Source organism: Lontra canadensis, unplaced genomic scaffold (assembly GCF_010015895.1).
Source record: "Lontra canadensis isolate GAN:19392208 unplaced genomic scaffold, GSC_riverotter_1.0 scaffold74, whole genome shotgun sequence".
Lineage (NCBI taxonomy): Eukaryota > Metazoa > Chordata > Mammalia > Carnivora > Mustelidae > Lontra > Lontra canadensis.
This window is the reverse complement of record NW_022631068.1, coordinates 2889048-2913288: the sequence shown is the minus strand read 5'-3', so window position 1 is coordinate 2913288 and position 24241 is coordinate 2889048. Positions and strand designations below refer to the sequence as shown.

At 46.3% G+C, this 24241-nt stretch overlaps 1 protein-coding gene across 1 annotated transcript; it reads right to left on the bottom strand.

Annotated features, from left to right (window-relative positions):
- Positions 1-1639: 1639 nt before the first annotated feature.
- On the bottom strand, positions 1640-14373 carry LDHA (lactate dehydrogenase A). The gene is made up of 8 exons (XM_032881169.1): positions 14262-14373; positions 12093-12242; positions 9843-9960; positions 8120-8293; positions 7517-7690; positions 5147-5264; positions 2675-2798; positions 1640-1881 (listed from the first exon to the last, which is right to left on the bottom strand). The coding sequence occupies exons 2-8, from the start codon at positions 12216-12218 to the stop codon at positions 1717-1719; spliced, it is 999 nt and encodes a 332-aa protein (XP_032737060.1). The 5' UTR covers positions 12219-12242; positions 14262-14373; the 3' UTR covers positions 1640-1716.
- Positions 14374-24241: the final 9868 nt, after the last annotated feature.

Below are 24241 nucleotides of genomic sequence, written 5' to 3'. Positions count from 1 at the left end.
AAGCCTAATTCTTTCTCTTCATTCTCAGGAAGTAAACTGGTCAAAGATCTGGAGAAGGAATGGCAGTAAAGTTGTTCTAGTTAACCTTAGTATTCAGGCTTGGATAAGGGTCATAGTTGCAGCTACATTTTGAGGAAAATCTTAAGAAAATTTTTGAGTGTACAACCATCAGGACTATTTGGTTTGAAATTGTTAAATGCCATTATGTTACTGGCCTCTGGAGAGCAAATGTTCTTAAAAATGTTTCCCAAGATGTGTGCGAGGCTTTGGTTAAGCTTCTGCCTTCAGCTCAGGTCATAATCCCGCGGTCCTGAGATGTAGTCCCATATGGGAACCAGGACGGTGGAGCTGGCGGTGGGCGGAGCCAGCGGTGGGCGGGCTCAGCAGTGAACCTGCTTCTCCCTCTGCCTGCAGCTCCCCTTGCTTGTGCTTTCTCTGACAAATGAAACCTTTCAACAAAAAAAATTTTAAATCTGCATTTCCCTATAGTGACCTAAGTACCACTGCTTTTGTTGGCGAATGGTATTTTTATATTCATGTATAGAATGTCATCTACAGAACTGTAGGGTACCAATTATGATTAGTACTATTATCAGATAGTTACCTAATACTTTGCAATATATTAAAATGATTATAATGAAAATGGTACCAAAACAACATACTCAATCTAGCCACACGCTTGATTTATTAAGTCACATTGAAGTCTGATCATTAGTAAATAATACACCATAAAAAAATCATTGCAGGTGTACCTGGGTGGCTCAGTTGCTTAGTGTCTGCCATTGGCTCATGTCAGCAGCCCCCATCCGGCTCCCTGCTCAGCAGAAAGCCTGCTTCTTCGTCTCCCTCTCCGTGTTCCCTCTCTGTCAAATAAAACCTTTCAAATAAAAAAAATCATTGCAGGAACAACTGGGTGGCTCCCTCGGTTAAGTGTCTGCCTTTGGCTCAGGTCATGATCCCAGGGTCCTGGGATGAAGTCCCGCATCAGGCTCCTTGCTCAATGGGGAGCCTACCTCTCCCCCTGCTTCTGCTCTGACAGGTGAATAAAAATCTTAAAAAAAAAAAAAAAATTCATTGCAGTGTTGCCTAAGAATACCCTAATAGGTCCCAATAATGTAAGAGTAAGTAGCAGCTTTACCTATTGTAATAAACGGACACAGTCACTGTTCAAAAAAAAGTCACTGTTCAAATTTTATTTGGTATTTTAGTTGGTACAACACTTTGTTGGTTGCATGGTCTTTTTACATTATATGGCAATGTACACTATATTCTGACATACATGGTACACGAAGTAAGATCCTTTGGAACAGTTATGCACAGTACATGCAATAATGAATTTATATGTTGGAGCCCAGGATGTGACTGACTGGGAAAGATGCACTGGGCATGTTGGGTGTTGGATGAAGGAACCAGAAGTCCTAGAACACACAGGAAATACGCATCTGGTTGGAAGAACACCTGCTGCATATGCAATATTGGCAGTGGTGCCTCTGAGATAACCCATTTAGGACTACAAAGGCAAGTATCATCCAGCATTAGGGTATAGCTGCAGGGTTTGCTGAACCATTCCTATTTAGAACTTTAGGAAACCGATGTTTTTTCCTTAGGCCACTTTGATATTATTTAAGTAACAGATCAGATAATAACGACGATGTACACAACCTCCAACTAAAACCCTGTCGTAGTCTAGACAGTGAAGTGGTACATAAGAAAACTTTAAAACTGCAGCTCCTTTTGGATCCCCCAGAGTGTGTCTGCACTCTTCTTCAAACGGGCCTCCTCCTCAGGAGTTAGAGTCACCTTCACAACATCTGAAATTCCATTCTGTCCCAAGATGCAAGGAACACTAAGGAAGACATCATCTTTTATTCCATAGAGACCCTGAAGACAAAAGGAAAAGTATTTTATGTTTTGAGCACGCATTCTGGGGTCTCCCAAGACTTTTATTCTTTACAATTATAAAGCTTATTTAATACAGGGGCGCCTGGGTGGCTCAGTGGGTTGAGCCTCTGCCTTCGGCTCAGGTCATGGTCTCAGGGTCCTGGGATCGAGCCCCGCATCGGGCTCTCTGCTCAGCGGGGAGCCTGCTTCCCTTCCTCTCTCTCTCTGCCTGCCTCTCTGCCTACTTGTGATCTCTCTCTGTCAAATAAATAAATAAAATCCTAAAAAAAAAAAAAAAAAAAAGCTTATTTAATACAACTTGAGAAGTAGGAACTCCTGTCCACGTTTTCAGTTAGGATGTTATGAACAGTGCAACTCATCAAAATACCAGCAAGATTTCTGTTCTAGAAGAGAATCTAAATTATTGCCATTATCCATATTACTGTTAAATTTTTAATGACAACATGTTGGCAACTCTACCTTGAGTGACTTCTTTTTTCCTTCAAAGGAAAAAGCTTTTCTTTTATGGTCTTCCACTCACCTCAACTTATTGTAAGTTATCAAGTTATCTATGTGAACATAGTACCACTAAACATTAATCCCAAAGCTCAATGATTTCTCTCCAAAGAAAGTTGTGACTGCATTTATTATGTCACTTAAATTTATGTCACTTAAATTTATGTCACTTAAATCAAAGACTGATGACTAAGTCAGTCTGTTTTCACAGAAGACTCTTTTTTAAAAACCAGAAAATAATCACATTCAAATATAATGTATCACTACATACACCTACCTTAATCATGGTGGAAATTGGATGCACCCGCCTAAGATTCTTCATTATACTTTCTGCCAAATCTGCCACAGACAGTCCAATGGCCCAGGAAGTGTAGCCTTTCAGTTTGATCACCTCATAGGCACTGTAGGGTAGGGAAGGACAGGGAAAGGTAGGAAAAAGTATGGTAAGAGAAACAAAGAACAATGCTTTCACTGAACACATGCTTTACAGCAAATAATGCCATGAAGTTACATTACAGACCTCAGTAACGCCTGCATGCATACCAAGATATTACGTATAGGGATGTTCTCAACAGTATAATATATATTCAACACCACGGAATATTACAACCGTCAAAACAAGTAATTATATCTACATGCAACAAAATAAAGGATTAAGATGTAATACTGAATTTTTAAAAAAATAACCCCAAGATTCGATTACATGTTTGACTCAAGATTATTTCAAGCAAGGGATGGGCAGTAGGACGGAAGGTGAGTGGGAGGAGGAGCTCAGAACTCATCTTCAAATACCAGCAGACTAGTGATTCTAACCCAACAAAACACTACACTTGGTTGACAGCTATTATGTTCCTTGGGTTGGGTGGTGGGTTCACAGGTTTTTGTTTTTTTTAAAGATTTTATTTATTTATTTGACAGACAAGAGATCACAAGTAGGCAGAGAGGCAGGTGGGGGAGGGGGGGCGGGGCGGGGGGAAGCAGGCTCTCCGCCGAGAGCAGAGAGCCCGACGCACCCTGGGATCATCACCGAAGCCGAAGGCAGAGGCTTTAACCCACTGAGCCACCCAGGTGCCCCGGTTCACAGGCTTTTATAAGAGGGCCTTGCCTAAATCAATCCTGATTCATTACTCAGTTCTACAGACAGAGGCCCACACGTGGTTTATAATAAGTAAATAATGGGATGGTAAGCATCTGCCTTCAGCCCAGGTCATGATCCCAGGATGCTGGATCGAGTCCTGTATCTGGTTCCTTGCTCAGTGGGGAGCCTGCTTCTCCCTCTGCCTGCTGCTCCCCCTGCTTATGCATGCACTCTCTTGGTGATAAAAATCTTTAAAATATTTTATATATACACACACACATTAAGTAAATAATAAGACCAAGCTGAAAACTTCCGTATTTACACAATTTCATACAATATTCACATTTTTAGTATAATTATGAATCTACACATTGCCTGAAACTTTATAATCATCTGAATAAACAAGTTTGCTATTTCTAGTCATTCAGCCTGTAACAGGAAATTGGATTTAAAAATTCTTGGGGCGGGGTGCCTGGGTGGCTCAGGGGGTTAAAGCCTATGCCTTTGGCTCAGGTCATGATCCCAGGGTCCTGGGATCGAGCCCCACATCTGGGCTCTCTGCTCAGCGGGGAGCCTGCTTCCTCCTCTCTCTGCCTGCCTCTCTGCCTACTTGTGATCTCTTTCTGTCAAATAAATAAATAAAATCTTTGAAAAAAAAAAAAAAAAAATTCTTGGGGCTCCTGAGTGGTTCAGTCAGTTGAGAATCTGACTCTTTGTTTTTGGTTCAGATAGTCATCTCTGGGTCATGGGACTGGCCACATGTGAAGCTCCATGCTCAGCGGGGAGGTCTGCTTGAGATTCTCTCCCCTTTGCCCTTCCCCTGCATGCACGCACATGCGCTCTCTCAAATAAATCAATCTTTCTTAAAAAATAAAGAAATAAAAGTTCTTATTTCTGAGGCACCTGGCTAGCTCAGTCCATGTAGCATGTGACTCTTGATCTCCGGGGGGGTTCTGAGTTCAAGTCCCACATAGGGTGTAAAGATTACTTAAATAAATAAAACTCTTATCAATAAATCAATAAAAATTCTTATTCCTAACTGAATGACCCATATATGCTATTGAAATAAAGACTGAATCTGAAATACGACTTCTAAGCACTAAAAGATTTATCCTACTATAGAGAAATACAGCAAAGACTATTGCATTAATCATTTTTAGTTCTTTACTTCTGTTTTATAGTATGTTCTTCAACAAAACGTCAGAAAAAATCTTATTATTTTTTTTATTTTTAAGTAATCTCTACACCCAACGCGGGACTCGAACTCACAAGCCTGAGATCAAGAGTCACATGCTCTACCAACTGAGCCAGCTAGCCAGGCGTCCTTAGAAAAATGCTTTCCGACAAGTATTCAAATGCTATTAAACTTTCAAACTTTAAAATAAAAATCTAAGTTTTAGGGATGCCTGGGTGGTTCAGTGGGTTAAAGCTTCTGCCTTCAGCTCGGGTCATGATCTCAGGGTCCTGGGATCAAGTCCCGCATCGGGCTCTCTGCTCAGTAGGGAGCCTGCTTCCCTTCCTTGTTCTCTCTGCCTGCCTCTCTGCCTACTTGTGATCTCTCTCGCGCGCGCTCTGTCAAATAAATAAATAAATAAATCTTTTAAAAAAAATAAAATAATATAAAAATAGAAGTTTTAATCTTCTGTATTGCTGAATTATGCGATCTATTACCTGTCAACCACCTGTTTGTGAACCTCTTTCCACTGTTCCTTATCTGCATCCGTGCCTAAGTCAGGGTGCAGATTCTTCAGAGAGACACCAGCAATGTTTACTCCACTCCATACAGGCACTGAAAGAAATAGTAGAGAATGCATTTACTTCCACATGTCATCCAGCAGACCACAGAGCACCCTAACCAGTCTTACGGGCTAATCTGCTTTAAGTCAACATACGCCTTGCTTGTTGATTTAAGACCCTTGATCTGTAACAGAAATAAGTCACTTTCTTTGAGATTTGTAGACTACTGGTCTGGGGGAATACAGAACCAAAACGTTCCCAGGCCTGAGGCCAGCAAGTCTGTTTGAAGCTGCCTCACCTTTCTGATTAGCCCAGCCATCTTTCAGAAAAATGTTTTCCTTTCTTAAGGTTACATGAATGATTTTACTGACCTCCCTTTGAGTATCTGTAAACCTTGCCCTCCTTCACAGAAAGAACAGAGTACTTTTGCACAATTCCTTGGTACTAAGGAACCAGACCTTCTTGCACACAAGAAGAACTAGAACTTCTTGCACAATCTCTGAGCACTGAAGTAACTCTGTAACTGGCATCATCAAATCTGCATGCAATCAAGAAATGTCACAGGCCACTGTGTTCCCTTAACTGATTAAACTCCTTCAAAAGTCTCTGGGCTAGGGGCACCTGGGTGGCTCAGTGGGTTGAGTGTCTGCCTTTGGCTCAGGTCATGATCCCAGGGTCCTGGGATCAAGCCCGCCCCCCCCCAATCGGGCTCCCAGTTCAGTGGAAAGCCTCCTTCTTCCTCTCCCTCTGCTTGCTGCTCAGCCTTCTTGTGTTCTCTTTGTATCTGTCAAATAAGTAAATGAAATCTTTTGTTTTTCTAAAGATTTTATTAATTTATTTGACAGAGAGAGAGAAGAGAGGGAACCCAAGCAGGGGGAGTGGGAAAGGGAGAAGCAGGCTTCCTGCTGAGCAGGGAGCCCAATATGGGGCTCAATCCCAGGACCCTGGGATCATGACCTGAGCTGAAGGCAGACACTTAATGACTGAGACACCCAGGAGCCCCAATAAATAAAATCTTAAAAAAAAAAAAAAATCTCGGGGCGCCTGGGTGGCTCGGTGGGTCAGGCCTCTGCTTTCGGCTCGGGTCATGATCTCAGGGTCCTGGGATCGAGCCCCGCATGGAGCTCTCTGCTCACCGGGGAACTGCTTCCCCCTCTCTCTCTGCCTGCCTCTCTGCCTACTTGTGATCTCTCTGTCAAATAAATAAATAAAATCTTAAAAAAAAAAAAAAAAAAAATCTCTGGGCCAGGAAGAAACTTCAGAGTTGGACTTTTGGACAAGGGTCTGCCTTCTTCCCCAGGTTGCCAGCCTCTTGAATAAAGCTCATATTCCCTTCCAGTCAAAACTTGCCTCTTGACTACTGGCCTTTTGAGCAATGGGGAGCCAAACTTGGGTTCTGGAAACAAGACTAGTAATTTTGACCCTTTTTTCTAATTCTCATTTCTTATCTGGGGAGGATTACCTGCTTTTGGTAGATGGTCAAGACTACAAACACCCTTACTCTTAAACTTTGATTGATTGATTCATGTAAAACTAAGAATTTTCACCATATCCTAACTTGTTTCCCTACTCTACTGCGATGTTTAATCCGTATGTATTTGAAAAATAAAGACACTAAGAGATCATAAAGGGAATTTTCTTGGCGTAAGTAACTGAGAATGCTGCACAAAATTAAAACATCTCTTAGCTTTGATATAACTTTTCATCTCCTTCATTTGGATTGGCTGACCTTATCTGAGCCACAAAGTTCAAGTCAAGTCTAGACACAGCTGTGATTTCAAATGACTGAGGTCATCCTTAGAACCATCCTCTTATTTTAATATGTCCACTGTAAGGAGTAAAAGAAATTTCATTCCCCATCCATGGCATAGGGATGCCATAAAATGTTACATCAAAGTTAAAATCTTTTTTTTTTTTTTTTTTTTTTTTTTTTTTTAAAGATTTTATTTATTTATTTGACAGAGAGAGATCACAAGTAGGCAGAGAGGCAGGCAGAGAGAGGAAGGGAAGCAGGCTCCCCTGCTGTGCAGAGAGCCCGATGCGGGGCTCGATCCCAGGACCCTGGGATCATGACCCGAGCCGAAGGCAGCGGCTTAACCCACTGAGCCACCCAGGCGCCCCTACATCAAAGTTAAAATCTTAACCCTTCTTAACATACAATTATACCAAAAGACAGATTTCTAGAAACCATCCTACTCCAATGAATGGGTATCTGATTTCAGCTCTGGTTTAATAATGAAATTTCTGTAAATATTTTAAATAAATTTTTTTTGGAAACAAAAAGAGAAAATAAGTTATGCTTACCACTGGAGTCTCCATGCTCCCCGAGGATCCACCCATGACAGCTTAATGGGTGAACTCCCAGTCTTTCCCCCATTAGGTAACGGAACCGGGCTGAATCAAGATTGCAACCACTTCCAATAACACGGTTTTTGGGAAAGCCACTTATCTTCCAAGCCACATAGGTCAGGATATCCACTATGAAGAAAATATTTAGGCAAAGATACTAGGTAAATTATTAGATAATGTTTAGCTAGTCAAGATACATGGCTCTATAGCAATCTTGATAGTGCTTATGACCCAACATTTTTGTTAAATTTTTAAACCTTTATTCCTAACACAGTAAATTCATTAAGCTCAAGAAGTGTAGTTTAATGAAAATAAATTGTGCATTAACAACATCTTATTCATAATTTACCTAAGCTCCTCTTGGGCAAGTAACTAATTTCTAAGTTCTAACTACATTTAGGGGCACTGTATCCCCCTTACTATTTTAAACTTAATGATTTTAAGCAAATCCGTTCACAAGAAAATGAAAAATATGAGCAATAAATGTGTGTATACAGAACATGACCTATACCATCAGTTTTACTCGAGTTCATCTATTTATGCAATTAAAGGTCTCACCTGGATTGGAAACAACAAGCAACTTGCAGTTTGGGCTGTATTTGACGACATTAGGAATGATGAATTTAAAGATGTTCACGTTACGCTGGACCAAATTAAGACGGCTTTCTCCCTCTTGCTGACGTGCCCCAGCTGTGATAATAACCAGCTTGGAGTTTGCAGTCACATTATAGTCTAGACAAAAGGGAACAAAAACCAGATTACAGCCTTCAAGAGAACTCTAATACCTAGCCAGCAGAAAGTTGTTCCATAAACTTCTTTTATGGACAGTTTGAACAACTGTGTTACCTCCCCTACTTCCTTTCATATATAGGTAAATACAGATAAATGCCTGTACTGCCACCTTCCCAACCCCATCTTCTCCTTTAGTTTTTGGCCACTTAACTTGGGAGGAAGAGTACATGAACACCTTCCTTGTATTTTGGTTTTAGACTGTGACTTCAGTGACAGCTCAGAGGAGCTGGAAACAATCAAATGAGGTTATCATCCCTCAATTTTTTGCCACCTGAGCTCATGCTCCCACTCTCCCACACTATTTCCCTTTTTTTTTTTTTTTTAAAGGTTTACTTATTTGAGAGAGATGGAGGGAGAGAGAGCACAAGTCGGGTGAGGGGTAGAAGGAGAAGCAGGCTCCTGGCTAGGCAGGGAGCCCAACGTGGGACTCAATCCCAGGACCCCAGGATCCTGACCTGAGCTGAAGGCAGATGTCCAACTGACTGAGCCACCCAGGCACCCCGATACTCCTATTTCTAACTTAACTACTTCACTATGATCATACCAGTCCAGAGACATGCTGTTTTGTTTTTTAAGCAAAAGCCACTTCATACTTATCAAGTATGCCACTTCATACTTATCAAGTACCCTATGGTACAGGATGGTCAACCCAGCCCGCAGGTAAGAGGTCACTGATTTTCAAGTGTCAAAAGAAACACCATTTGTACACATGTCCAGGTTTCTTGACTAGGGCTCTTAAGTGTAAAAGGCCCAAGAATATCCGAACAGGCTCATTTATCCTATTCTCAGTCTTGTGTTAGTGTGTGAAAGGAAGTAGGGGAAGTGTATTAAATTTTAAATATTAGAAACAATGTGGTTACATACAAACCTGAGGAGCTTTACTAATTACATGCTAACTCAGATGCTTTCCACATTACGGACATACTGGATTTCCATTTAAAACCATTTACTAGAGGGGCGCCTGGGCGGCTCAGTGGGTTAAGCCTCTGCCTTTGGCTCAGGTCATGATCTCAGGGTCCTGGGATTGAGCCCCACATCGGGCCTACTTCCCCCCACCTCTGCCTGCTGCTCTGCCTACTTGTGATCTGTCAAATGAATAAATAAAATGTTTTTAAGATTTTATTTATTTATTTGATAGACAGAGATTACAAGCAGGCAGAGAGGCAGGCAGAGAGAGAGGAGGAAGCAGGCTCCCCGCTGAGCGGAGAGCCCAATGTGGGGCTTGATCCCAGGACCCTGGAATCATGACCTGAGCTGAAGGGAAAGGCTTTAACCCACTGAGCCACCCAGGCACCACTAAATAAAATGTTTAAAAAAAAAAACAAAACCATTTACTAGAAATTGCAACTTTCATATAAAAGGTTACCAATGCAAAATTGTTCAAAGGCTCTCTGATCCTATATAAAAAGTCAATCTTTGAAGCAGGATTTCAAGCCTGATAGGGAATTAAGTTTAGCATAGACCACAATATAAGCTTATTGAAATTCACCTTTGCCAGAGACAATTTTTGGTGTTCTAAGGAAAAGGCTTCCATGCTGGAGATCCATCATCTCTCCCTTCAGTTTGTCTTCCATGACATCAACAAGAGCAAGTTCATCTGCCAAGTCCTAAGCGATATAACATTTTTAGTCAAATAAAAAACATATATTATTTAGTCAAATAGAAAGGCATGCAAAATTTCTGTATTTCTAGGACTCAAAGAGTTCTGCTACTTTATTAGTATCGGGATATACCTCAAAATAAAGGTAGGCCCCCATTTAAAAACTGACTCTCAGATGACCCAAGCATAGGAAGAAGTATTGATCTTCTCTCCTCACTAGAGCAAGCTTTGCAAGGGCTCCACCACGCCACTATATGGAAGCAGAACCCTGGACTGGCAATGGATGGAATATCACCCAATTACATAAAGCTGCTGTATTTACACTCTCAAATTCAGTTTTTTACATTGATTTTAGATCATTATTCATTACAATAGTGAGTCTGACTAATATTACGACTTGGAAGTTAAAAAAAGTGGTATTCTGGATCATTCTTTGTCTATTTCCCATACATTAACCAATACTAACAGTGTCACATGAAGATAGATTTGTGCATTGCAAAATATTGGTGAAAAACGTCCTTTCAACTGAACCAGCAAATGTTCACAGGTACATCTCCGACCAGGAGCACCAGTAACAGATTTAACAGACATGGGTTGTGAACTGTTATAACTAAGTTAAGTTATACTGGCTGAGCTACAGATCTACCCCGAGTCATCTATGATAACCTTACACTATGCTTATACACACCCAAGTCAGAGAGCATCACAGGAAAAGACCACAGGTGATTCACAGGTGTAAGAAAAACAGATGGCATCAATTTCTGATCCAGCGGAAAAGCAGTAAGAATTGGTACAGGCACCCCCTCATTTTCAGAAGTCTGCATTATGGCAATTCATTTTTACACAAGACCTAACATTGTACCTGTTTTTACTGAAAGAAATCCAAAGAGGATTTGTGCTTTTATGAAAAAGGCAAAAAGCAATAATGGCATTCAGTTGTTTGTTCTGCAGTGAGCCCTTAGAGTAGTAGTAGTACACATCCCAGGTACCAACAAGCTCCTTCCCTAGGGAACTTTACTCAGCATCTCAGTATCAAGCTGTCATAGCTTTGAACTGTGTGAACTTCTGTACTTCACCACTATTTTGTGTATCTGTCAGCAAGATGTGTCCTAAGGTTCAGAAAAGCCTAAGGTTATTTCTCTTGTCTGAGAATGCTCAAAAAAATTTTCTATTAATCAACGGTAACTGTCTTCACTTTATACCATTGTGGCTTTGGAAAGGTTTCACAGCAATGGTCTCCTTTAGGATGGTGGGGGAAACCTTTACACTATGTTACTCCTCCTAAGAACATATATGAAGCAACAGGTTGTAAGCCAACCCTACATAGCTCATTTCTGCCTTCAGTTCCTTATTTCAATCCTTTCCTGTTCAAAAACCAGAATTAATCATTTCACTCCCTTATTTGAACTCCAAATCTAAATTTAAAATATTTTATGGTCAATTATTTTTATATATAAACCAGGCCTGACTACTTAAAATGTGTTTATTCATTCACAAATTCTAACTAAGTGTTAGCTCCATAACTGGTACCAAAATTACTATTCAAGGTGGGATTTTTTGTGGAAGAAAGGCTTAGGATTTCCCACATTTAGCGTGATTTTAATTTTACCAAATGTATGATTTTCAATTCAAAAATTATTTTAAAATAACTTTAGCTTGTTTAAAGGCATGGACTCTTTTTCATTTGTAGGCAATTCATGCATATTAATAGGGCAAAGTGAATTTAAGGAACAGTGTCACCCTGGGGTGCCTGGGTGGCTCAGTCCTTAAGTGTTAGTCTTCGGGTCAGGTCCTGGAATTGAGCCCCTCACCTCCCTGTTCAGCGGGAAGCCCTCCTCTGCCTCTGCCTCTGCCACTCCCCCTGCTTGTGTTCCCTTTCTCGCTGTGTGTCAAATAAATAAAAAATATTTTAAAACCTGTTTAAAAAAAAAAAAAAAAAAGGAACGGTGTCACTTGCCTGACAACTTTTTCTTTTTAGTTCAGATACGCTTTTGCTATGGCACCACATTTCTAAAAAGTTTGTTCCATAAAATGCTCTCTGAGTGCATGAACCTGAATCTTTGTATATACAATGTGATAATGCAATTCTTGGAGGAGTGGGGGGGATGGTGGCTCCCAGAAAGATGGGCTCTCACTTACCTTCATTAAGATACTGATGGCACAAGCCATGCCAACAGCACCAACCCCAACAACTGTAATCTTATTTTGGGGGACATGTTCTTCCTTAAGAAGATTCTGAATCAGCTGATCTTTGAGAGTTGCCATTTTGGACTTAGAACCAAAAGGAATCTAAAGGGGAAAAAACACGCAGTCACTGCATCTTCTTTAAATTAAGGCTATTAACCAAAAGCTGTTCCAAAGGAGTTCATTTTACTTCTTTTGGGGGTACTTGCCACTAAAAAGGGGGAAGGAAAAAACCTAAAGCTGGCCACAGGAATGTTAAAAGACCTAATGCCAGGGTCTGGTCTCTCTAGCATCTTGGTGTAAAGGATCTCACCTTGGCATGGAATAGTATTGACGTTTGAGTGTAAGTATAGCTTCCCGAGGACTCACTCATCTTGACTTATTAACCCCAAGCGGGGCCGCCTTTCCTCACACAAAATCGCTGTGAGCTGCCTGCCCAGCTATACTCCAGTCACCCGGGTTCCCGCCAAACCCTCAAGTAAGGACCGGAGAAACGTGGAAAAATCTCCTGTAACTGCCTCATGGAACTACCCAGTCGTCTTACGGCACGCAAAAAGCTCTGCTCATGCGCACTCTCTCCTCCAGCCCCAGGATGCCAACAGCTCAGCCAGAGCTCGTGGGGTTTACCGCCCCTCCCCCACCCTCGCCCGCGCAACACTCGCGCGCATGCTCATTTCCAAGCAGTGGGCGGGGACAAGAGTAGAGTAGGAACCCCAAGCTTTCCAGAGTTGGGCACTGCCCACGACGGCGGTGGCCGGGGTAGCCCCGCCCACGAGCGGAAATGACTGGAAATTACCGTGCTCTTAGGGTCAGACGGAGAGAGCCCCCCGGCGGACTTTAGACCTAAGTAGTACCCCAGCTGGCTGCCTCCCTGGCCACGCATGCGGCCACGGCCAGACTTTAAATCGCAAATACTTGGTTGCTGTTAACAAACCGGGAGGGAGGCGCCTCGTGTGGCTTCTGCTGCGATCCATGTTGCAAAGGCGTGAGGCCCGGTAGGAGGAAATTGTCAGTACAGGAAGTGCAAAAATAGCTGTAGAGGCCCGGAGCCCTAAAGTTAATAGGATACTTGGTATAATCCTCCATTTCCAGAGCCGGGGAGGAGGCCTTCGCTCTGCTAATGCAACCCTGCACTGCATTCACTGGAAAGATTATCACAGGCTGCATCCCAAAGCCCCACATCTAATCTTGAGTTCCAAAAGGGCAAAAATATCCGAGGACTTCCAGGCAGGCTGCCCAGAGTAACCAAGCTGGAATCGGATCTCTCCTTACAAATCACTGCTATTTCTAGACCTGGCTTCACCGAAAACCTAAGGATCCAGAGCTCCCTTTAATGTGGGGACACGGGTGACGGAGGAGCCCTGCAGAAAGAGGGTCTATTCCCCAAATCTGCCACCCACTTTGTTACCTCAGAGTTGCCCTAACCTTCTCCCAGCTTTAGGTCCCCCCACCCATTTTTCAAAAGGAGTGGATGGTACCAGATATGCTACTCGCAATACCATCTGTGACACAGGAGGGCTGAATTCTCTTCCGGCTTCATCTTTGCATGCATCGTGCCTAGGGCAGCACCTGATACATCTGCAGTCGCTTATTAAGTGTAATTTGCGCAGAGAGCGCCCTGTAACAGCGACAGCAGCCGCTCCATGGAGTCCACCTCTCGCGAGCCCCAGGGTTAAAAAGCGACCCGAGCAGCGCTCCCCGGCTTTCATACCTCCTCCCCCAGCCCCACCGCCCGACTGCTGAGGCTTTTTCGGCTCTGTGGGTTCTGGAAACCGGACCTCGAGTTCTGTGCCATTTGCCTCTTTTAAGCCCGGAGGTATGCCCCACCCTTCATCATCTGTCCTATTCTTGTCCTTCTGCATCACTTGGGCTTTCGACCACAGGATTTCCCAGCCCGACCAGAGATCGCGGTGCCCGCTTAGAGCAAAAGCAGAGTGCGGCTGGCTTCCGAGCCCACGCATGGCGTGGGCCACCGCCCAGGTATGGTCTGCGAACTCTGCCACCACCCCGCCACCCCCGCGCCCCGGAAGCGGAGACCCCTTTGCGGGCAGCGTCGAGTTAGCAAACCAGAGGCTGCGCGCTCTCCTGACCCTCCAGCTCCGTGCACTTGGGGCCAGACCGTACCGGGAGTGCACGTCGGGAGGGCGGGCGTCAGCGGCGCGCGAGACTGGATCCGGACTTGGCGGCAGCAGCTCCGACACTCGGAACTGAGCGCGGGAGGGGCCTTAAATGGAACCGCGAGGCTGACGTCAGGGGGGAGCCGGGCGGACGTGCGGGAACCCACGTGTGGGTCGTACTAGGGGCGGACTCCGAGCCGGGCGGGGCAGTGGAGTAGCTTAGGCGGCGCGCGCAGCGGGACCGCCAACCTACGGACAAACCCATGTGCGTCCGGAGATCTAAGGGGCTGCTAGAGCCACGCTACCTCCCGCCACAAAAGCCCAAGCCAATCAAGCGGACCCTCAGGAAAAGCTTAATCGGAATCTTCACCGCTGTTTCCCATTGCCCAGAACAGCTTCTGGCACGCAGGCGCTCAGCGGTTTGTTGGAAAGAAGGGAATGCCTAGCACAGCATCATTCTGACCCTCCCCAGGTGGTGTGATCGTCAAAACTCGCTGTGTCCTCCACCTGCTGTTAAACCTTCCAAATCCCCCAACTCGTAGTGAGGCCTCAGCTCTAGCCTTCGTTGGTGCTGGTTTCCTTTGCTTGGCCTGCCTTCCTTCCCGATATCTTCTTTAAACCTTACCCATCTAGTAACACACACACACAACACATACACACACACGTGCGCGCAAAGTTGGTGTCTCTCTTGTTTCTGCATCTGCGAAGCTGTGTCTCCTTCAAACCGGTTTGCATTGGTGATGTGTGTCACTCTGCTCTCTTCCCTGTCCGTGCTTCTCTCAAGGCCATGGATCAGTCTACTTCCTCCTTTGTACCGGGGACCAACTTAGAGTCCAGTTGGGAGAAAGATCCATAATTACAGGTTTCTTCGTTTTGAAGGGAACATGCTAATCTCAGTTCCAGAAAAACAGGGCATGCTAGGACCTCTAGCATGTCCTAACAGTTTTCTCTTCACTCTAGGAGGCCCAGCCACCTAGGCGCTCACCTCAAACACGCAGCTGGACCAGCTGAAGGCCAACCACAGATTATGGGTTGTTTCTCAGGGCAGGGCCTATCTATGCAATACTGCCTGTGGTTACTCAGTTTTTGCAACAATGTCCTCATTCAGTCAGGGCTGGGCGCCCGCCTATTTGTCAGATGTGACCACAGCTGCTGGCAGGAGGGCAGAGCTCAGAAAATAGAAGGTAGGCTGGGAAGACAGGTAAGAACTCTCACCAGGACTCTGGAATTACCTCTAAAGGTAATCTAGGCAAAAGTTTTCAGCCCCCTAAATTAAGGCACCTACAGCTCCCTCCAAGCACAGCTTCTTTCTTTGAAGAACAATAGTCTCTACTCAACCTTACAAATATGAATAAAACAAGTACCATAAAACAAGTACCAAATTTACTGAGCACCTCCTATGTGCCAGACAGCAAGCTAGGTAATACCTATACTCATCTTCATGGTAATTCTTTGGAATAGGCATAATTATCCCCATTTTGTGGATAAGAAGCCAAGGCTCAGAGAGATTCGTGACTTTGCCAAGGTCATACAACTAGTAAGTGATTGCAGCTGATTCTTCAGGACTGCCTTCAAAGCCCATGACTTTTCTCCTGTATAGGACGTTGTCCCATCTCCACCCTTCACCCTCAACTCCACAAAAGTGAAATTATGGAGGGGGCCCAGCCAGTCCTAGGCTCAGAAAGTTGCATTTTCAGTGACAGATAGTAGGTGTCGCTGGGGGTCCCCACCTGTCGGTTGAACTGAGACATCAGTCTTCTCCTGCCCTCAGACTGGTACTTATTCCATCCATGCTCCCACTTTTCAAGCCTTTAGACTTGGACCAGAGTTTACACCACCTGCTGTCCTGGGTCTCCAGCTTACAAATGGCTGATCTTGGGATTTCTCAGACTCCATAACTGCCTGAGCCAATTCCTTGTAATAGATCTCATTATAACTCCTATTGGTTCTGTTTCTCTGGAGAACCCTAATACAGTCCAAATAGAAGAATTTCTGTACTCAAGTCCAGGCAGAATGTGGGACCCATGAGATGGGCTAGAAAAGCACTGTTTCAGAGGGCAGACCAGACTTCTCCAGCCTAACCAAGCATTCTTCAAGGATGGCCCCTTTAAAAGGCAACATTTTACAAAGAGGTGGCTTGACCAGGGGACAGGCTGGCCTCAGAGAATGGGTGGTGCTAAGCAACCCATATAAGATTTTCCTAAAATGGGAAAAAAAAAGAAAAATGATTTTTCTAAAAAGGACCTGGCCAAAGGATCATGTCCACCCAAAACACAGGGCTGAGTCACTCCTTCATTCAGTATTTGTTACTCCTCCTCAAGAAAGTTCAATGGCTCCTCACTTGAGGGCCTCAAGAATGAAATCCAGGGGCACCTGGGTGGCTCATTTGGTGGAGCGTCTGCCTTCTGCTTGGTGTGATCCCGGGAGTCCTGGTATCGAGCCCCGCACTGGGCTCCCTGTTCAGCAGGGAGCCTGCTTCTCCCTCTACCTACCCCTACTCTGCTCGTGCTTTCTCTCTCTCTCAAATAAATAAATAAAATCTTCTAAAAAAAAAATCCGAGGAATAAAATCCAAATTCCTTGGCAGTCACTCTAGGCCTTCTATGATGCAGTGCCCACATCCCCTCTCTCACCTTATCGCCTATTTTCCTGCATGCTCCCTACATGCCAGTCCCAAGGCTCCTTCCTACCTTCCCCAGATACGCCATGCACTTCCACCAAGGCAGTTCCTTGAGCCTGCATGTTCTCCACCTTGTCACCATCCCTGCCCTCCCCAAATCCACAGACTCATAGATCAAATGCTGTTGCCTGAGCTTTATATCAAACTAATCCTTATTGCTTCTTTTTAAGATTTTATTTATTTATTTGACACATAGAGATCACAAGTAGGCAGGGGGTGGGGGGAGTGTGGGGCGGGGAGGAGCAGGCTCCCCGCTGAGCAGGGAGCCCGACATGGGGCTCTTATCCCAGGACCCTGAGATCATGACCTGAGCCAAAGGCAGAGACTTAACCCACTGAGCCACCCAGGTGCCCCAAAACTAACCCTTATTGTTGCTCCTCTCTTTTTCTCACTAGCCTGTGAGCTCCTCCTGGGCAGAAACTTTCTCCCTTATCTCCATACTCCCAGCATATATGTTAATTTGTTTTACAAATATATTTTGAATTATATGCTCACTATGCAAAGGGCACTGTGCTAGGTGCTGGGGATATAACAATGAATGAGACAGATGCATAAGTCTTCAAAGACTATACCATTTAATGGGGGAGACCAACAGCCTTCTCCCCTATGGCTAAAATGTAAGAATATAACACTACCTCAAAAGAGGTACAAAAAAAATTGCTCTAGCATTCAGAAGAGAGACAGTTCCTTTGGGTACAGGAGTATCAGAGAAGGCTTCCTGGGAGAGGCAGCATCTGAGCTTAACCTAGAAAAAGACTTCAGTTGCTGAAGATCAGGTGTTGAGAAACAGAAAATGCAGTGTGAGCAAACGCATGGAGGCAGGAAACGCAAAATGTGTCTTGTGAATCTTAAGCTTTAAATGCCAGGCTATGAAATATGGGTGTTTTTGCCTTTTTTTTTTTTTTTTTTTTTTTTGGTGGTCGGTGGGAGTCATAGATGTTTTGGGAGAATGAGAGAGTTAGAGAGAAAGCAAGCAAGGTAGTTGCAAGGTCATGGAAAGCGGGGCAGGGTGGGGCAACACACCTTGTTTTGTAATAATACACAAGAAGCTCAGAACTCATATAGCTCCAACTGCAACTGTACAGAACATTCGCTTCCCTGACACACCCTACACAGCCCCACAGCCCCTCTTTTTTTCACCGTTTCCATGTTTGCAAAGCTGATGGCTTTCCTGAGTTGCAGGGCCCCAGACACAGACGGTCTCATCGGTTTCTGTCCCTGACAGGCCAGGCCCTGCTGAGGACGAGCCAAAGCAGAGGCTCCTCTCTCTGGCAAGAGAGCAGGTGCCTGCCCTTGGAAGACTGCTTCCTGTCGTCCCCAACCCCAGCCACCTCTCACATGGTGGGAGTGGAAGCCAAAGACTCCACCCTGATTACTCCATCCTGGGTGCCTCCCTCCACCCCCCACTTCCAGGCTGCCCTCATTGTCAGGTACTAGAAGCTGCCTCTGTTTCTCTTTTTGACTTGGATGGTTATTCCCTCCAGAGTTCATTCCTCACATGATCACCTAATAAAATTCACCTCAAAAACTCTGGATTCTTTTTTCTGTAGACTGAATGTTTGTGATCACCGCCCCCTGCCCCATGTCTCCCAGTCATATGTTGAAACCTAATTCCTAATGTGATAGTATTGGGAGGTGGAGCCATTAGGAAGAGATTAGATCATGAGGGTGAAGCCTTTATGAACAGGATTAGTGCCCTTAAAAAAGAGGGGCTTCCTTGTCCTTTCTATCATGTGAAGACACAGTGAAAAGACAGCTGTCTATGAACTTGGAAGTGGGCCCTCACCAGACACCTGCTATAGCCTGGGTCTTGGACTTCCTAGACTCCAGAACTGTGAAAACTAAGTTTCTGTTGTTGGGAAGTCACCCAGTCCGTGGTGTTTTGTTACAGCAGCCTGAATGGACTAAAGCACCTTCGAGCCACTTCCCACCCTAGGAAAAGAAATGAGATCTGTGCCCTTTCCTATCTGTCTTACCCTGGCAGGGAGTGAGGGCTCACGCTTTCCATCACGTTGACAGGTTCCAAGGCAAAGGCTGTCACCAGAATATAAGGGCTTCCAAATTGAGGAGCCTCAAAATCAGTGCTACAGAGGGTGTCCTAAGGTCTCTCCAAGCTAGACAATCCCCAGCATACAGAGTGTCCCTTATCTAATCACCACAGGGGAGGACTGTGGGAAGTTGTGACAGCCTTTCCCTCTGACATCTTGGGTGGCAAGGACAGTGATGGGCATGGATTAGCAAAGAAGAGTGGGCAGCCTGGTGGAGAAGTGACACTGACCTGAGGGGTCAGGAGACCTGGGTTCTTGCCTGGCTTGGTCATGGACCTCTGAGTGACATTGTGGCAGTCACATTCCTTCAGTAGCCTCAACATCCTTCAGTAAACCTAAGAGGATCTCTGCCAGTTCTAACACCCAGGTAGGATCTGAGTTCGTGAATCAAGCCTCCATGCACACCTTCATTTTTAGGATTGCTCAGAACTCAGAGGCAAAGCTGTCCTCCATTTTGGGAAGTGATTAGGGCTGCTCCTGGGGTGGAGGCAGACATTTGAGTCGCCTGGCTGCATCCATGGCAACAGGAATCCCACGCTTAGCATTCTCTTATCCCCAATATTAGTTCCAAAACTGGGTCCAAAATTCCCAAGAAACTGGTTGGGTGTCGAATATGTGAATGAAAAATCTCATTGGGCTTTGGAACCAAATTACTGTTAACAGGAACCCATCTCTCTCTGATTCTTCAAGGAATTCTTGAAACCTTACCAAATGAGGAATTACATTCCAAGCTCTAGTGTAAAGAAGAAGTCTGATTTCCTATAAAATTCCAAGAGGATCAAAGCAAGTATAGTTGTGAATAAAGCCCGACTACTCTATTTGTAATCTCCTGGGGCTACAGTGTGGGGAAGGAATGGAGGTCTCCTTATTTGTGCAGCCGCTGACTGGCAGAGCCCCCTCACTGAAATTTGGGCCTGTGGGCCCTGGGATTTTGTTTAAACTGCCATTCACAGCCATTCATCTAGCTGTACCCCATTCATCTGCCTGTACTTTGAGCCTGTTCAGAGGGCCCTGGCCTGAAAAGGCTGTCCCACCTCATATTTTTTGGGTACTAGAAGAGGTTCTGACTCCCTGGGGAGCATGAGAGTCTGTTAAGAGAAGCAAAGGAGAGCTTCCTAGGTACCTCAGGAAGTATCCCAGGCTGTGGCGGGTCTGGTGCAGAGGAGGAGAAAGCTTCCCCTGCCGCTAGATAAAACTCACTGGGTCCCTCACACGTGCATAGCCTAGGGTGGCTGTCATGTTCAGAGCTACTTTCACTTCAGCCAGGAGAAGAAAGCAGAGCAGGAATTTTTTTACCTCCATTTTACTGGTGAGACTGTGGAAACCTCAAAAAATGGAATTGCCCCAGGCCACACAGCTGGAAAACAGCCAGGCAGATTGCACACTCCCAGACTAGCTTTCTTTCCCAGGGCCCACTCTGCCCCTCTGCCTTTTCCCGTGGTGCTTCACGGCCTGGAAAGCGCTTAGCCAGCCCTCTGCTCCCGGGATCTCAAAGGGCAAATGGGACAGGGCTGCAGAAAGGTCCAGGCGGCTCATCTGTCCACAGGGCTGCTCCAGGGCTTTATCTAATCAGCCTCCCTCCCCTTGGCCCTCCATTACCTTGTGTGCAGGGCCAAACTCTGCCCTTTGTACAAACACACTTGCCGTGTCAGGCCCTGTCAAAGGACATTCCAACTTAGCTCATCCTCCAGTTTTAGCCACAGAAGGGAGGAAAGCCTAGGGGAGGCCCTCCCAGCCTTGGCCCTTCTTTAGCCACTGAATCAGAGGGAGACCAGCCCCTCAGGCCTGCCCCTGCGTTGCTGACACTGCGGGGCCTCTCCGCTATCTCTTCTGGCCCACAGGGCAAGCACTCACTGTGGGACACTAGGGCTCAGGGCTGAGGGAAGGGAAGGGAAGTGCTCTTGGCTCCCATAGTGTTTCAGTGGTGGTGACCAAGGTGCTGGAGCCTCCCAACGAGTCTAGTACTTTTTCACTGCACCAGACATGTGGTCTTCTCAGCCAGCCTGGGCTCTAGCCTGGCACTGTGGGTGTGGCTCTCACTCCAGTCTGCGAATCCTGTTTTTTTCCACTGTCCCAGAGCCTCTTCCAATAGCCCCTACTGAGGTTGGCAGCTTGGCAATGAGGCCTCACTGTGCAGGCGGCCACACCCAGCCATTAATGCTACAGTATTGGCACGAGGCCACCGCAGCCTCAGCCTGCTCTCCAGGCCCCTGAGCAGCAGGCTCACGATGTCACAGGCCCTCCCCTGAGTCTCAGCTCCTTCTGAAGCAACCACATTTCTCCTCCTTCTTCATCAGCCACAGATGGGCACAGGCTGTGCCGGCATCTCCATAGTAACCGGGGCCTTCAGTTTCCTGCCTTGGGCCACAATCCAGAGCCAGCACCGTTGGCAGAACTCCTCTGCAGATGCCAGGAAGGCTGATTGTCGCTGCAGGCCCATCACCCCTTAGTGTCAGCCCTGGGAACAACAGCCTAGGGAGGTAGCCGGGCTGGGCATCCTTTTAAACCCATCAGTTTTTTGAGAAAGGTCCTGAAATGAGGGCAGGCTGGGAAGCCCACTCCCTCTCCCCCATGTGGAATTGATTCTTCAAGGCAGGTAGTGGGGCGCTGTGGTTAAACTCTTTTCAGGGCAATGGGTGAAAGTTAAAAATTCCACAACATGTTGGTTGGCTTTAGACTTTGTTCTTCCTGGCAGAGGGGGCAGTGGCAGTACAGGAGACAGAGTGCAATGGATGAGGCAATGATCCCAGTTCCTGGCCATCTCCCACCCCACAAGATGGATCCCGGGGCAGTTGAGGCGCTGGCAGACTCCCAGCCAGGGAAGGGGGTTATGGATGAGAAGTTAAAGACTCCATTTTACTGGTGAGACTGTGGAAACCTCTGTCCTGGTGAGAATGAGAGGATAGGCAGACCTGCCCCCTTGTCAGCTCTCCTGATGGAGAGGAGGAGGGGTGCTCGCGGGGCACCCAGGGGCAGGGACGGCGCTGACCTCACTGCCACGATCCCCAGGACTGGGGAGGTGTCTTCATAGAGGTTCTGTTTCCAGGGGAAAAAGAAATCAGAATGCCAAGTAGAACTGCTTCTGGTTGCCACGCTTCTCTTCTCAGCTCAGAGATACGCACTTCTCTGCTTTCAATGACAGCACTCCTGGTAGGGGAGAGGAGCGGGCCTGAAATTTGGCTGTATGTATACAGCACCAGGCCAGTGTTCACAGCCTTCCCTGCTCCCCGGAGCACCCCACCCCTTTACCTTTTGCCCCCAGTCTCAGAGGGGAGTCCATCTTTGCCTGAGTTCTTCCGGCTTTTGTGATGCCGAATCAAGAACCTCAGTTGACCTAAGACTATATAGGATGGTAGAGGGGAGCTTTGGGTCTACGGCTGTTAATACACATGATAAAGAGGCAGAGAAAACATCTCAAGGGAATTGCGGAGGGGGGTGTGGGGGGATGTTTAAAAAGACATGCCCTAACTCTGAGGCTAGCTGAAGGTGGGCTGCAGAGGAAGGCGGATTCTCACTTGGTGCGGCTGCAGTCCTCACTGTGAGCCGCACTCCCGCTTTGCTGAAGGACCAGCCAAGCATCTGAGCTATTTTGAAATTCCCCGTGACCACGGAAGGCTTCTTAGTGTCAGGAGCCCAAACCCCGTGGGTCCAGACTTGGAGAGAATTGCCAGAATAATCACTCCCATGTTTCCCGAACATTTAATATGTCCCTAGCCCTCCTACCAAGTGCTTTAGGTGCGTTCTCTGATTTAATCCTCACGACTGCCCAGAAGAGTAGGGAACATCATCGAGTTCGTTTTAGAAACAGGAACTGAGGGGCGCCTGGGTGGCTCAGTGGGTTGAGACTCTGCCTTTGGCTCAGGTCATGATCTCAGGGTCCCGGGATCAACCCCCCCCCCCCCCCCCCCCGCATCAGGCTCTCTGCTCAGCGGGGAGCCTGCTTCCTCCTCTCTCTTCTGCCTGCCTCTCTGCCTGCTTGTGATCTCTCTCTCTGTCAAATAAATAAATAAATAAATAATCTTTAAAAAAAAAAATAGAAGGGTGCCTGGATGGCTCAGTGGGTTAAAGCCTCTGCCTTCAGCTCAGGTCATGATTCCAGGGTCCTGGGATTCGAGCCCCACATCAGGCTCTCTGCTCAGCAGGGAGCCTGCTTCCTCCTCTCTCTCTGCCTGCCTCTCTGCCTACTTGTGATCTGTGTCTGTCAAATAAATGAATAAAATCTTAAAAAAAAAAAATAGAAACAGGAACTGAGTCTGAGCCAGGTGAAGGAGCTTGCCCACAGTCCCACGGCCAGATGTGCGGTAGCTGGGCTGCAGAGGCCTGCGATCTGAGAGGCGTGGGGCAGGCTCCAGCGTGGAGATCAGGAGCGCCCTCCCCTAGCAGCAGGAACAATGGAGAGTTCCTCTCAGCAGCCTCCCAAGGACATTGCCAGGCCATCCTGAAGAGGACTCTCTCCAGAGCGGCAGACTCTCACTGAGCTAATGAAGCAGAAGATGGATGGGGTTTCCATGAGGCATTGCTGCCTAGAGGCTGCTCCCTCACTGATGTGAGCAGAAGGAATGTACCGAGGGCCAAAGTGATTTTCTCTGGGGCAGCTCCCGCCAACCTGTTTCCGGGCCATTTTGCTAAGACCTGAGGGTGGAGGGGCTGGGGAACTCATAGCCCAAGTGGGCCCCTCGGAGGAGGAGGCCCTGTGTATCTCTCTGTCCTGACCATTCAGAAGCCAGACGTCTCCCTCCTGCCCCTGCCACACAGAGAGACATTTTCTCCTCTCCAGGAGAGGGATGCACAGCGGGGCCTCCGTCTACGCGGGGCTCCTCTAGGCTGCATCAAACTCCTTACCCTTCAGAAAGACGGTCTCAGCGGGAACCTCCGCTTTGGGCGCCAGACAGGACTTGGGTTCTAGCCCTGACTCTGCATCTACTGCCCGTATGTTTCTGGGCAAGTCACTTTGCCCCTCTGAGCCTTATGCAGATGTGAGAGAGAAAAAATAACAGAACCCATCTGATCGTTTTAATGCAAGAAGGACTTGGCACAGGACAATTGCTCAATAAGCCATTTCCTTATCTCAGGAAATGAGCTGAGGAGAGAGTTGGGTTTGTGGTCTCTGTTCTGACAGTTTGTCATTTATTTTGGACTGTAACTGGTTCACAGACTTATTCTTGGCCCTGCACTGAGACCTGGCCTAACCTCTTCCTCAGGTGAGGGCTGCCCCAGGACCTGCATATAATGCCTCCCTTATTCAAGTTTGTTTTGGTTG